The sequence below is a fragment of the Cotesia typhae genome, unplaced genomic scaffold (assembly GCF_013202065.1).
Source record: "Cotesia typhae breed Kobodo isofemale line unplaced genomic scaffold, CoteBio_Ctyphae scaffold_13, whole genome shotgun sequence".
Taxonomy (NCBI): Eukaryota; Metazoa; Arthropoda; class Insecta; order Hymenoptera; family Braconidae; genus Cotesia; species Cotesia typhae.
Window position 1 is genome coordinate 3,686,040 of NW_027423774.1, and position 16,559 is coordinate 3,702,598.

Consider the following 16,559-nt stretch of genomic DNA (forward strand, 5'->3'; position numbering starts at 1 on the left):
ATCTATGTTGCTATTTAATCAAATATTTTTTCCAGAAAAAATATACATTTAATTTAGTGGTATGTTCATTAAATTTCATTGATGATAATAAATAATAACTTTTACATCTTCAATGAAACTCTTTGAATATTAAAACCTGATATATGATCAGTATCTATCACAAACATTAAAAAGTCCACGACAATTCCCGGACTAATAACCATAACCGTAAAATTCTGATGATTAAAACCGAGTCTCTATTTTATCTGTCTGCTGAACTAAGTATTTTCATGTTAACGTGTTAATTAGATTCTCCGAATATCTATTTAGTTAGCATACTTATCACTGAATTCGCGAGAAAAAGGCGCCGAGGGAGGCCGATAAATATACACTTTCTACTATCTGGACGTAAAAGTGTGCAGAGCCCATGGAATCTTTTCTACAGTCTTCAGACATAAGAAAAAATAAGTGTAATGATCACTTCGAAAGGAAGAAAAAAAAAGGAGAAGGCTTTTGGTGCTAAAGAAACTGATCCTGTTGATAATATCGGACTGCGTTTCGCCTTACTACCAGATGAGAGGAGAGGACATTGGCTGTTCGACTATTGTCAGAGTAATGTTGATTGGATTCAAGACCGAGAGCATTAATCTGCCTTCTTTTATTATCCACTACTATTGAGGGTCCATACTCCCCAACAATTTCTGATTCAATTGAGTCGGTGAATCTTTAAGCAAGCTGGCAAAACTTCCCAGCATTGATGACAATCAATGTCTCCTTCACTTTTTTTAAACTAACGATAAAAAACAAAATAAAAATAAAAGTTAAATAGAACCTAAGAGCGAAACAGACGAATGTGGATCTGGAGGAATTCGGTGGAGCTAGATAAATGATCGTAAGTGGTGGACAGAGTCCGATAAGGGTATTTCTGAAGGTTATATCCTTCGCTATCCTCCCCCTCACTCTACACCAGTCTAAGGCCAAGGAAGACGCCTTTTATTTCCAAAGGACGAAGCTCTTTGTTTAGCCGTTTATAGTGGAAGAGATTGTCCGAGATCGTCACACTGAAATCCCATGGAATAGAAAAGAATGGAATGGAAGCTCTATCCTGATAGCATGGACCAGATAGAGCTTGGCTCAGTACAGTTTCGTCTTACTCCCATCTCATACCTAGGGTTGTTCCGGGAAGAAACAAATCTTTGTGTTGCACTGGACACGGCAAAGCTCCGGCTAATACTGTCAAGACGCTTTTTTCTGTTATTTTGTGGAAATAGTTGAGGCTAGAGGGCTCCAGAATCGAGAATAGCCCGGTATTAGCTGACAACTCTAGACACAGGATCTTCAACACCAACACTGACACCCTTGAATCCTTGGGGCTGATTTTTTGTCTTGTTTTCGCCTGGTGGTAAGTCCTCGTTCTTTATACGAGCAATGGAGCAATTGACCGGCCCTTTTCAAGCTCTCGCCGTTTATAGCGGATCACCACATCCCAGATGTGGGATCTAAATAAAATCTTCAGTTTAGAGTTTTTTTATGGCAATTGTACAGTTAAGTTTTTTGATAGTTGCTGATTTTAAGTCGAGAATTAATTTTTTTTTTTTTTTGGATTTAATTATTTAACTATCATTATAAGGAAATGACAAGCTTGAAAAATCTAAAAGTGTTTTACACAATTTTCTTCTGACGATAAAAAAAATTTAGTTTCGATCTTAAAGTTATAAAATTATTTTTAAAATTAATAATGTAAAAATTTAATTAATACGTTTTTTATAAAATTAATAATTAAATCAAAAGTAAATTTTTTGGATCTCTGATTTATTATTCTGTAAAATTTCATACTATTTAATTGAAGAAATTTTCTAACATTAATTAAATGTTATGAAAAAAATAAAAGACCAAAAATGACTTGAATTAATCTCCGATTTGAACAAAGAATAATGAATTTGATTTATAGAACAACTCAGTCGCCTTAAAGTCGGTGTTGAGAAAAATCTTAAGGTCCCTGGTGTACCCAGTACCGAGTATAGCGGATGGTTATACAATTCAATGTCCCGTGACCAAGTCCGGTGGCCGGACATCTCGTGGACCTATAAAAGAGTGTTTTACGAGTTTAAAGATAATACGATGACCGATGCAAACTGTGTCCAGTCATGCCTAAGAAACACAACCGACCACCCTGTATGCATATCTATCCACATTCGCCATCCAACATCCAACATTCTACGTGTACACATAAGTTATCATTGCGCCTTGCCCCTCAGTAATCTCTTTCTCTGCGAAGCCTCGAGATGGGAAAGATCCTATCCCCTAATACTAATATATCAATTCTTCATACATCTTCAACATAGGTCTATACCATCACATCCACCCACATCCACACACATGAACATCCAACATGTATAGCATTCAAATGTAGCCAGGGTAATCCGAAAAGTGCAAACGTTGTGGAAATGGAGGTTTAGCCGCAGTTTCCTGGATAAGGATCCCACGTCCGATTTGTGTAATAAGAGACTTACTATTACTATTACTATCACTGCTGCGGAAGTAAAGGAGGTTGAAAGACTTTTTTTACGACACAAGCCAACTATACCGTGTCCACGTCACGTCTGAGTTGCTGATACACGAAAATCCCACACGGCACCGCGATTATAGTCTGACTAAAGCTGAAGGATACTCGAGTGTCCCATCGTGATTTTGTGGGCAACCCGCGGGAGGACGAGATATATCAGTAGACTAGATAATTGGGGAAGCGCGTGTTTGTGGTCCCGATGGGATTCGCCAACATCCATCGTCCATCGGCAAATCCTAGCCAGATTCTATTCTCCTTGATACGTGCTAACGCTTAATAAAATGCTTTCGTCGTTACCTTCAATATTTGACGTATTTAATCCAGGGAATGCTTTGCAGTTTATTCAAATTTTATGTTAATTATCACGCGGTAAAAAATTATCGAAAAAGGTTACTAATTGTCATTTGTGGAAAAATTTTAAGCCAAGATTAAGATAAGATTTAAGATAATGGTAAGATAAAATTCATAATAAAATTAAAAATAAAACTAAACACAAGATAAATAATACTAATTCCAAACAAATTAACTATTTGACTAGAGTTGTAAAAAAATGTGTGAATGCTTAGAAAATATTAATGGATTAAATATTCAGCTCGTAAAAGATTACAAAAAGAAAACGGAATTTTATTGCAACCATGATTAAAATTTTTCCCGCAGTAAATCGTCGAAAAAAAAAAATAAAGGGACCAAAAATTTAAAGAGAGTGCAAAAAATGGCGAGTGTGATTTAGAGTAAAAAATTTATCGCGGTGGAAAAATTAAGGTCAAAAAATAATTTAATAAAAATAAATAAAAAAGAGACAATAAAGACAAGTGTAGATGGCGGTGAAGGAGATCGTAGAGGGGGAGGGTGAGGGTGAGTGAAGATGGGACCGAGTGTATGAAAAACCCTCGCGCCGGGTCTCAGATAAAAAATTAGCCGTAGTTACAAACGTTTCCACCTTAAATCATATATTTATCGCGACATTAATTCAACCCTTTTAGTATAGAGAAGCTTCTAGCGCTGACTCCCACCCACCGCGGATGCTTCCTACGTCTCGTCTCTGATCTCTTGTCTCTTTTCTCATTCTCATGGTTTTTCCCGTGTTCTGTCTCTGGTTCAGTACTCTAACTCGTTCTTCATCATCATCAGGGTTTTTACCCTGGCAACTACTCCCGGCGTAGAGCCCATTTCTGTCGTATTCGCACACCCCCTGTCCCCGACAGCCCGTTACCGACTCGCTAATTTCTCAGATTCAAGTATTTTTATGTAGCAACCCTTATAGTCTGCGGGTCCGGTCTGAGGGCTTAAATCCTCTCGTTTATTATTTAGAGATGGCCAAAAAGCCTCCCGTACTTTTTCTTTCCGTTTAACGATCAGAGTAACCACTCTGACCTGCACTGTTGTGTCTGCATATTTTAAACCGAGCCCTTAGTCACCACTCTTCATCCCTCTTCCTCTCTACGAGTTACTCCACACGACTACCCTTTTTTTTTTATCTCTTTATCACTATCTTATGTACTTGTCTGCACTTCACTAATTACCTACGTCCGAAGAATAAATAGTTACGCTTACTTTTTTATCCATTATTAATATAAATAATAGATAAATATCAATAATCTATATATTATTAATTAATTAGCTACATAATTAAGAAATGACCTTGTATCTTGTGAATTATTGACATTTGTTAAAATATAAGCTCATCCCGACATGATATAGTGATTAATAAATAATTGAAATAAAAAATATTTATAATGACAATGATACTCAATCCCAGATTACTTAAACAAAACTATATAATCCCCGGGGATGTTTAATAACCAATACAAATGAAAATACAATAAATTACAATTACAATAAAACGGAAGAGAGTGAATTTACAAAATAAACATATAAAGTGACCAGCCGGCCGGCTGCGCGAAAAGTATAAGGTAGTACTTGTGTTGTCATAGGACTGAATAGGAGCGAGAGGAAGGACGCAAGGATCCAATCCCAAGAAATAATATACATCTATCCATACACTACATTTAAAGGATCTCACCCTTGTACTAAACTCCTGTATCCTAAACAGCTAAAACGGTTTGGGTCTTGGTAGCCCCACTATCAGCGTCCTTGTCATCCGGGCGTTCTCTCTCTCTCTCTCTAGGTCGACAATGGACGCGTAAAGCCCACGGGATTTAAGTCGACGCTGTTCTTATACTCGCCTGATAGTGGAGCAGTCTTGTTTTCGCGATCCCCTGCGCTTTACAGCTGAACTTACTATCCACCAAATACCAAACAGTGGAGTACTGAGTAAATGCACCAACACAATACAAGACTAAGAGACTGAACTACACACACCCGTAAACTCCCCGCTCTTAAGCTTAAGTCTCTAGTATATACAACGCACAACAGCATGCAGTATCCTTCACTGCTATTATGATACTCTAATATTAAATTTTGCGTGTATGTAATATGTAATTTACTTATGAAATAACAAATATTCCCGTTATTGACTTAGAATTTTAAATAAATTATTTATGAAATTTTATGTCGATGATTTTTTGATATTTTAAATTACAATATTAATTATTTTACGTACCCAAAACTTAATTCTCCAAAAATAACTTAATTATTTTACTCCCAAATATTTTTTATTTAACTACCGAAGTAAATGATAATAAATATGAGAAACAAAAAAGAATTGATAGTTTTTTTTTTTTTACAAAAATTGCTTAGTTAAAAATTTTTCATTTTAAATCAGATAAATTTTATTTATTAATAAATTAATACCAGAAATTAAACTATTTAAATATTTAATTAAATTATTAAACTTGAATTTTACAACTCAAGTATGACTTTTCAAAGACGTCAATCCTTTCAACGATAATATAATAAGAAAAAAAATATCGTCGTGTTGCCAAATATAACTATTCTACAACAACGCCAAAATATTATTTCTCCCCTTGCCTTAATCTCAGCTGAGTTTTCAACCATTCTATTCTATTATTACAATTATTATTATTCCTATTATTATCATTATTTGGTAGCACTTCCGCCTTAGTGTCTCACATCTAACGAAACAGTCCTGTATCTGGTTTACTTTCATTGGACGTCAAGCCCTTGCTTTATTTAGTATTATTTTATAATATTTTTTGTTGCTCTATGACTACTCTCGGAATAAAGAAACAAGGCTGTAGAGGCTAATGCTAATGCGGAGAACCCGACACATGGTAGATCGGGAATAATCTCAAAATGTTTACTCGTAAACATCTGTGAGGGATCACGTGGAATAGACTTAAAAAAACATTCGAATAATATAATGTAAGTATAACGAACTGGTATGTTGCGATCTACAAAACCAGTACACGGAGAGAATTAAATAGTAAAAATTATTATTTAGTTACTGTAGAATTTTTTTTTTTAATTTAACGCGACAGGAATCAATACTACTGAGGTTATTAAATAAATCATCACAATTAAAATATCTACCAAGGTATTATTAAATTTAAAATTCTTTATATTAATAACAGCTGTAAAATTTTATTTTCGAAAATATTTATAAACATCACCAACATATTATAGAAATTTCTATCAAATGATTATTAATTGCGAAATTATAGAACTAATGATTTTCACGATGAAAAATGTTACTACTGTCTTAAATAATTAACACAAAATTTCATATTGTAGATGAAATAACTTAATCTCTTGGCGTAGGAGCAATACAACCAATAAATGCCTTTTTATAATTTATGATGTATATTTCGGGTGACGTCCGATTTGAAACATGTAATGGGTGTTAAAAATTCATTTTGTCAATTGAGATAACATACCAGGTTTCTGTTGTGGGTTATAAATGTAACTTTATTGAATAGAAACTTGCTAGTCAAAGTTTAGTAACTGAGAGTATTCAGCGGTGGATATTTAATGTTTAATGCCACTGTCAATATTGTATATTTTTAGTTATTTAACAAATAAATTTAATAGGATTTCAAAGGTGAATTTATAAATTGAATTATTTATTGCTTTTAAAGATATAACTGTTTTTCAGATGGTTCATTTTTTATGAATTTGGATGGTAATATTTTAGTCTTCAAGTCAAATGTTTGAATTTTCTTCGGAGAGAAAAATAACTATCCAGCGTCATCTCAAATGACATCTCATCAAAATAAAAATCCGATTATCCGATTTAAGGATTCATTTATTCTACTCAAACATTTTTAAATATATAAATTTTTTTTTAATTTTCAACCTATAATTTTTTGATCGAATTGAAGTAATTATTGAACAAAAACAAATTTACAATATCGATTTTTATGCTAGAGATATTTAATATCTTCCAAAGTCGGTGTATAATAACTAACAATTCCCTTGATTACAGTCCAAGTTGTGAAACAATTCACAATAATAGACACCCGTAGCTTACAACAAAAGTGGCGCATAAAAGTATTTAGAGTTGTTAAAAGTAAATAATATCCAAGTTCACGCCATTTCAAGTTGAATAACATGCAACCGTACCGTAAACATTAACACCAAACTACTATATAGAAGTTGTAACAAGCAAATTACTTATTTATTCTAATACACCCTCAAAAAAATTTTCAAAAGTATATAATAGTTATCATAAACCACTTCCAACATAAACAACAATTTTATTTTCTACAAGATTAAATTTACGCGATTTGTACTCCAAATTTTCTTCTTTCGCAAAACTATCAATAAAATCTTGATTTTCAAACTTTTGACGTTTCTGAAAGAGAAATTGATAAATTGACAATTTGCTGGATGTATTTCATAAAAATCAAAGTACTAACGGTAAAAAAAAGTCTCCCAAAAATAAGTAAAGGGCCTGGGCATCCACTTTCGATTCTCGAGTTCGCATCCGCGTTACATTTAATTCGCGGCTGAATAAAGTTGCTTCCTAATGGTGTATACGTGAAATATAAACGCGAAAGAGAGATGACGTGAGAAGTGAGATAGCGTGTGTACACATAGATGACGTGTACACATCAGTGGGGAGGAGAAAAGTGTGTACACCGGCAAGTAATACACTGAACAACTATTACATTGGTCGTAGTGTATTCCGTATTGTACAACTAAACCAAGCAGCAAGCTTTACTTGCTTCGCAGTACAGGGCATTTAATATATGTATACATACGCGTATATATATATATATATATATATATATATATATATATATATATATATATATATATATATATATTTCATATGTGGTGCTTGATGTCAGAGAGGGGGTAAGGACGAGGAGGGGGGAGACTAAAAGCAGGCCTGTTGGTTCGTTTCAACTATATTTGTTTATATTTACACAATAAGCAACAGCCCCGGCGGATTCGGCTGACTCTCTACTCTACTCTACTCTCTGTACGCTTGGCATCACCGCTTTTAGTGTTTAGTCCTCCGATATTACTCGGCCACCGCATTTAAAGCCGCGTTCGTGCTCCATTACCTCATTATTATTTATTGTTACTTTTTACTTAAATTTGTTTTTTATTATTGTTGGTATTATTATTAATTACTTGTTTTTATTACCAATATTATTGTTATAGTACTTGTCTGCGTACGTGCATTTTTCACCACTGCCGATTTTCCCCGCTCCTAATTTTTATTCCACGTGCGTTACCATGTGATGATTTACAGCAATCGTGCGCCGATTTTCACTCTAAGTGTACTTGGTTTTTAAATAATGCTGTGATTTTTTTGTTATCGAGTGTTGTGTGCTGTGATTTTATTTGGAATTATCAGTGATTTTAGTTTTGTTTTCATATTTTATTTTACTGGAAATCCATGACGATATTAATAAAAATGATGTAAGATTTTTTTCGCTCAATATCATTCTTAATACACTGGATGTTGAATTGTAATTTTTTACGGAAATTTTTCGGTGAAAAAAATAAATAAATTGAATAAAGAGTTCAAATTTTTTACTGTAGCAATGTTTTTAACTATTTTCATCAAATTTTAAAATTAATTTGAAGTTTCTAACAAATTTTTTTATTGTTAAATAATTTTTGTTAAAGAAAAAGTTAAAAATTAAACCTGAAAAATGTTAAAATGATGAATAAAAATTTTTTAATAATAAGTTTGATGAATCTAAGAGAGTTTTCATACCGGAAAAATATTTTAATAAATACTGATTAACGAAAAAATAATTTAATAATAAATGATGAAAAATGGCGTTATTCCAGGACGATGGCATAATGGATCATGACACGGACGGAGACGGTGCGATCAACTTGTCAACGTCTCAACGACCCTCTGCTTCGACTACTCCGAATGGTGATGGTCCACTTTACGGCCAAGATCAACACGATAAAAATCAGGTATTAATTAGTGGGTTAAATAAATCTTACAAAACTAACAAAATTATAATGTGTCTTTTTGAATCCTCGGTTGAAAAAAAATATGAATTTATATAAATATATGTAATACAGTCAGAGGGTGATATATAAAATGTAAAAAGTGTTTGACACTTGGCAATAAAATGAAGCCCCTAATTTTGAATTCAATTGAAAATCCCGGCGGATGGGCCTGAAGCGCATGCCAGTAGATGCCGCGGCTATAAGTCAAAAAAAATTCCGGGGAAGTACAGTGTTTTATGGTCTCTTTAAAATAAGGTTCTTTTCGATGAATCCGGTTCTTAGAGTCCCTATGTCATGTATATACAGTTACATTACTTCATATATGTGCAAATGTAACATAAAAAATTTAACTATTCGAACAATAGTTTTTTTTTTTTTTATCATTTAGTTATTCCGAAACTTGTTTTTTGAAATATTAATGCTACAAATTACAATGATAATAATAAATTTTATTAGTATGGATAAGAAAACCTTCGAATAATTTTTTGCACTGCATATAATTTGTGATTTTTTTGAAGATATCAAGAAACAATTATTTCTTTGTCTCGGTACATTGTACATTGTCGGGGTTGTTTAAGAGACTTTTAAGTACTGTGGCGTCAACCTGACGCTGTTTATAATTTAGGGGGATACATCGTGAGTCTTTACTGACGAGAACGCGACTAGTGTTTACTGAAACATGAGTCACGTGAGAAGCATTTTTATATTTCAGTTTTTAATATTATTTATTTTACAATGATACGAGGTCGCGCGTGGTATGTTACTAAAAAAAAATGATTAAAAAAATTTTTTTCCTTAAAAATTTTTCGTGAGATGAATCTGTTGCGTAAGACTTTCCTCAAATTATATTCAATTAACAACCCATTTTTCTTTTTATAAATTATAGAGTTTAATCTCTTAATTTACGGAACTATGCATCGAAAAAAGATTTAATAAACCGAAAACATTTTAGTTTTTAAAATACGTTACTATTTATTGAGAATTGCGAGTCTGAGTATTAATTATTGTATTATTATTAGTGATTATGTTATCTGAGATAATGCCATTAGCAAAATCCGCGAGCAAAAATTTATTCAAAAAATAATAAAACCCATGTTAATGACTTCTAATCGGTTAAAATAAGTATTACAACACTTTCTTTTTATTTATTCTCTTTCTCCAATATACCACACATAACAACTGTGTAAATAAAATTGACACCTTTTTTTCTATTAGCAAATAAAAATTATATTGTAATTTATATTTAAAGGAGAAATAAACGCTGGAATAAATAACTAAAAATTTGACTATTTCGAAGTATAATAAATCTATGTAGAAAAAATTTAAAAAAAAAGATAATACGAAATGAAAATTATTGGTGAATTATAACGGTAAATAATCACGTCGTCGTGACAGTAATATGATGTATAAGTTTTAGATACAGATATGTCTTATGGATTTAAGAATATGAGATAATAGAGAATGAGAATAAAAGGGGAGCTCAAAAGATATAGGCAAATAATGTCTGTTATTAAATCTACGTATCATACAACCAAATGTATTTAGTTTGTTTATTTAACTGTTTGAAATCAATTAGTAGACATTACTTCAAAATTTTCCTCGATAGACGTATCAAATTCTTAAATATTTTATTTTAACGAAATTTTAGTTTAAAATTACTTGACTTTTTTATCAGAGCTAAGTGAGTTAATTGTAACTTTTTAATTGATAGTTAATAATTATAATTTAGCTTAAAAAAATTTTAAAAGAAACTTGAAGCAATAGTTCAAGGATGAACATTGGGGTATTGATTTTTTGCAGTTAATCCCAGGACACGCTTCAGTATTTAAAGTAATCAATCAGCAACTGTCTAATATAAAAACCCAGAAAAAGTCAATTTTCAGTTTGTCATATTCATTCTTTGTGAAACAAGAAAAAAAAATTATTAAACAAAAAAGCCGTTCTTAGCTAAATAAATTTTTATCCATTTAATAATTTTTCTGCTTGAGGCAAAATTATCAAACACTTCAAAATTATTTTTTTTTTGTTTAAAAATTAAAAAAAAAATTTTTTTTATTTTTTAATACTTCTGTATCAAAATCAGTTTAATGAGTTCAATTTTTAACAAATTTAAACAGAATATCTGTTTAAAATAAATTTTAAGCTTACATTAAGTAATTCAATAACTTTTTAACTTAATTCAAGATTTTTTTTTTGAACAAACTAATAATTATTGTGCATATACTTAACATTTTTTATACATACACGATAACAAAAAACTCCACTGTCACAAAATAACTTAAATCTTACATATAAATCGATTATAGTTTATAACAGCATATTATCCATAGACATATATTTATACCGGTCCGTATTGTAGCACCGAAACCGATAGCAAGGTTTTATCTACATTATTAACCGATGGAAACCTCAAGGCTGTGTACTTAAATCCAATCTTGAATTTCCACCCCATAGAGAAAGCAGAAAGCTGTCTCTTGTTTTCTGGCAAAACTAAGACAGAAGGCAGAATAACGTCAAATTGTCGTCCTCGTCTTTCGTCAACGAATCCCGTCTTTGTGGTCGTGATATAATAATAACGTTTAGTGGTTGTTAGTGTAGCAATACAGTAATACAGTACACAGTACACAATGCACAGGGTAGCTAGTAAAGGTATAGTATATTTAATGTAATGTAAGGACGACACGGGTTTACTTGGTACAGACGATTACCCTCTATTATTCACACGCCAACTTCTGGTTTGCTGAGTGATACCTTAAGGAAACGTTACGGACAATTGGTTGCTGCAATATTTATTCAACATCTTTTCATTTTCATTATTTTTTACTGCATCTTCATTTCGGTACACCGAGAAAAAATTAACTTTAGCCAAGTAATAATTTTTCTTTCTAATTTTTTTCTTAAGCGAAAAAAAAAATTGAATTTCTTTTAATTTAGCCAAGAAAATTTTAGACCAAGAAATTTTATCTTCAATCAATTATTTTTGTATATTACCGTTGCGGATAATTTATAATTTAATCAGATTTCTTCCAGTTTATTTTATTTTTCTTATGTATTTATACTTATTGCTCGTACTCGGCGTTTGCACAGTTCCGTGATTAACCAAATAAATTTTTATGATTTGCTAATTGATTTTAAGTCCCAACCGTTCTTTATTTGACGTCAAATACTTTTTTATTTAATTTAACAGAGACAATATCTCAATCAAGTAATCGCTATGGATTTTTCGTTTATCTACCGGCCAATTATGTGTATTATTAAATTATTCTTACATGCCTGAAAATATGACAACTTGATCAATTTTATGGTTGTAATTATTTTAAATTTTTATTTTTGTAAAAAAATTTTCAATTACAACAATAAATTTTTAGAGTGAGTGATGGTTTTAAAAATTCAATAATTTTATTCAGTTAATTTTTTTTTTCTTAATAATTATGACTATTGCAATTTTAATTGATATTAAATCAGTTCTTTAGAATAATAACTTAAAATTCTCTTGTAACAATTGCAACACCTTTCCCTAATCAAAAATAAATTGAAATAATTTATTTACTTAAAAATTCTTCAAGTTTTCGCACACGAACATACCAACGGTTTACATAAAAATTTAACTCTTACACATGATTGTCAAAGTTAATCGATTGGAAATAAATGCAATAAAATATGCTTGCTTTTATTTTTTGTACTTCATCAAAATTAAAAAAAGTACAAAATTAAAAATTCATGTTTTTAAATTAAAATTAAAAAATAGCTAATTACCATATAAAATAAATTGAATTCATTTATAAAATAAAATTCAATTATCAGTGTATTGTATCACAAAAAAAATCAAGCAAAAATAATTACTCTTAAAATAAACTGCAATTGAAATTATTCTTAGACTTAAATGTATAAATAAAAAAACTTTCATGGTAATGTCTAATACAAAAAAGAATGCTAATAAAAACAAACAACTAAAAATATAATTATAAGATATACAAACAGAAAAATAAATAAATAGCCATTACATCGTCTCTTAAAATAATACCATCAATATATTTATTCACGGTGATTATTTATATTAAACGAAAAAAATTCATTACTCCAAACATTTACCGATAGAATTTATTAAGAAAAAAAAATAAATATTATAATATATAAAGACTGATAAAAATAAATTTGAATCATAGTTATGTGTAGAATTTATTTTATGGTTTATTTTATTTTATAAAATCTAATCAACCCGGTAATGATTTAAAAAACGTGCTTAAACATTTTTTTAGTTGGTCGCTTGGTAAGATCGATTAACAATATCATCGATGTCACGCGTTGTTTTAAATTACTCGATTGTTTTGTCACTGAGGCGGCGGACGATAAAAAAATGTAACAAAACTACCGCCTCAATTATTGTTAAAATTAAATACCGAAATTGTATAGTGATATTTTTAAAAAATTACATTAATAATAATAATAAATTTAATTATTATTACAGGTGTAACAGTTAATAACAATAATAATTAAAATGAATAATAAGAAAGTAGGAATTACAGAGCAGAGGTAGATGACATATGTGTGCGTAATATGTAATGTGTTCAGGATGAGAGAGCGTTGTTTTAAACTGGTGAGAGCGCGTAGTTGTTTCAGGTGCACTCTTAGTCTCCTATTCGTTTCGTTTAATTTTATTCCATTTCATTTCACTCGTTTACGTTTCTATTCTATATACTTATCCACTACATACTACTCAACCCTTAGATATATTTTTTCTCCTTATCCTAGCTCTCTTTTTCTCTCTCCGTCGTTAAACACACGGTACATTGTGTGTCAATATATTTACACTCTGTACTTATACTGAAATACTTTGCACTGAAATAAGAGGTGGATATGCTTCACTTCTTGGCTCTTGTTATCATATGTTATAATATAAAGCTGAACGTAATGAGAAGAAAAATATTACCGAGATTCTGTGCTACCTGATCCTGTTTACACGGCTATTAATAGTTTAACATTAGAGGTGTTTAAATTTCAAGCAATTTTGTTTTTCAATTTTAAAATTAAAAAATTACCAAATTTATCAATTATACTTTCAATTTATCTAGACAAACAAAAATTTACTAAAGACATTTAATGTATGTTGTACAGTAAGCAAAAATCCATTTTCAATCTACAGTGGTCTTTCAGAAGCTTTCAGACAGTAGAACTTAATTAAAAGCACGCGCGATGATTATTTGCAGAGCCGGGACCGTTTGCCGTTTATTTTGGAAATTGCGTTGCGTATAGTGTGCCCCGGGGAAACTTTCAAATCCTAAGTGAAGTCCAATGCTTTGGAAGGAACTATGTTGAGCTGGATATCATACAGTGAGCCAGAAAGAGACAAAGAAATAATAAACCGTGTAAAGGAAGACCGTGAAACCGCGAGGGTGAAAAATAAATCGCATTTTCCTCCAAGCAATAACAAGTTACTAAAGATAACACTTTTCTTATTAACTCGTCTCAGATATATAATATAATATTATAATCACAACTATGTTTTCCTTTACTAGAAAAATAATAATAATAATAATATCCGAAGAGAATTGAATTATATCTACAATACGAAATTTTTTGTGTTAATTATCTGAGAAAGTAGCCAAATTGTAATAAAAATAATAATAATAACAATAATAAAAATAATAATAACAATAATAACAGAAATAAGATAAATAATGAAATAGGTGTGTGGGGAAAAAAAATATTGGATCAACGGGAAATAAAAGGTTCTGGGAAAGATGGCGCCGTAGTACTATTCTGTACCGCAGATGAAGAAGTAGAGAAGCAGAAGAAGAGCATAAAGGAGTAGCAGAAGAGCTGTGATGCTCGGGAAGGGAGTCGGGAGGCAAGCGTCGGGTAGAATAAACACATGGGTGTTTTCTTTGTTCCTCTAAACTAAACAACCAACGAGGAATCTAAACAGAGGCCAGAGCCCAAATTCAATTTGGTCCCCGTGTTTCCTATTCCTTCCTACTCGGCTGACTACTGCGCTATATATGTCTCTCGCGTACCTTTGGCTAGTTATTTCTAACGGTCCTTTTCTTCTCCCTCTATCTCCTCTCATCTCTCGCTAGATCTGTTCTGTTGCTCCAAAAGAGATGGATCGTCACTTGTGAATACATACGTATATTTATGTATGTGCTCACATGTTGGTTTACTCGACAAACTAACCGACAATTTATTTTCTTTAATTGTCCATTTTTTACCGCCGACATCAGCTTTTATTGTAAAGTGTAAGCTGGGAAAATTTTCCTGATATTTTGGTCGGAGGTTCGAGAATAAAAATTCCGTTTCTTGTTAGACTGTAAATTATATTTTGAGAGTAAATAGCCTTTTAAAAATTTTATCGTATCTTACGACGAGGAGGCGTGAAATTTTTGGTGTGTCAAACATTTTTGGAAATATTTGAAATTCTTTCTCAAAAATGAAAAAATATCCCTTTATAAAAAATTTTGTCAAGAATAAATCAATTATGCGTTTCTAATAATAAAATAATAAAAAATTAATTATTTTTACAGCGTCAGTTATAAGAATTTTCACAAAAAATTATTTACATAACACTGAAGCACCGTAGTATAATTATTTGTACTTAGATTTTATTTAAATGAAGGTAATTGTAGGAAACATATAATTCAAAACGATATTGAAATTAATGGCTTAACTCAAATAATAATTATTAATTTCAAATCAATGTATTAAAAATGTTTTTTATTTGCTTGTGTTTGTTCAGTTGTCAGGGGGAATTATAGATGAATACACTAGCGTACGATAAATGTGTAAAAAAAACACGCTTGTAATATTTAACAAAAAAACTGAGTAGGAAGAAAGGAAGAAAGTTAAAACAGATGTGCGTTTTAAATATTCTCTAAAAATTAGATGTTATATTTCGTAACAATAAATGTTAATAACAATAATGATATTATCATTATTGATAATTAATAATAAGTAACGAAGAAAATACTATTATTGACTTGTGACAATGGGTTTGATTGAAAAATATTTACAGTACTTATAATTACAATTAACATCGCCGATTTCAAAATTAGTGTAATTTCGTTCGTCTGTATAAATATATTTTTTTCCTTTGATTATACCAAAAGTAATCATATATGCCGTGTATAATAAAATAAGTTCAATAATCTTTAACAATGCTATGCATGTCTGATGATGATTGATTTAATTATTATTTCGTAATTATTTATTTAAAACAAACATATAAACGTATTAACGTTTATAAATATCTCTGGGTTTAGAGTATTTGAGTTATGTTTTATTAATTTTATTTCCTACGGGAATTTCACAACTTTTTTTTTAATATTAAGTTAAATAAATTCATTTCTTCATTTTTAGCATTCGTAAGAAAATATTTTGATAAATTTAAAATCTGTTATGAATAATTTCTCTTGATAGCGTAATTAAAAATAAAAAATAGTGTAATAACAGTTTGTAAAATAGGATAAAAAAATAAATAAATAAGATGGGGGTTTTTTAATGCTTCGAGAGGGTTGTTGAGAAAACATTAAACCGGAAGTTCATGTGAAGGAAATGAATTGTTGTTTTACACTCTAAGAAACGTAACACTCTTTTTGGTTAAAAGTGCTGTCACAAAAAAATAGTCAGTGAACTAATTTATACTTAGTGCTTATGATTGCTTCATAACTTTTCA

The 16,559-nt window shown here is 30.6% G+C and overlaps 1 protein-coding gene and 1 long non-coding RNA gene across 27 annotated transcripts in view; one reads left to right on the forward strand and one right to left on the reverse strand.

Annotated features, from left to right (window-relative positions):
• The window catches only part of Foxp (forkhead box transcription factor P), a 173,129-nt gene that overhangs the window by 92,674 nt on the left and 63,896 nt on the right, over positions 1-16,559 (forward strand). For 24 of the 25 annotated variants that reach the window (XR_012480433.1, XR_012480434.1, XM_074253962.1 and 21 more), the window contains one exon: positions 8,717-8,851. Coding sequence is in view for 23 of the 25 variants with exons in the window: in XM_074253956.1 (XP_074110057.1) it covers positions 8,717-8,851 (135 nt within the window). In the remaining 2 variants the exon portion in view is untranslated. Of the gene's footprint in view, positions 1-7,880; positions 8,339-8,716; positions 8,852-16,559 lie in introns of those variants that run through there. The other variant, XM_074253964.1, reaches the window with a different exon arrangement.
• The window catches only part of LOC141534560 (uncharacterized), an 89,827-nt gene that overhangs the window by 70,876 nt on the left and 2,392 nt on the right, over positions 1-16,559 (reverse strand). The window lies entirely within an intron of this gene.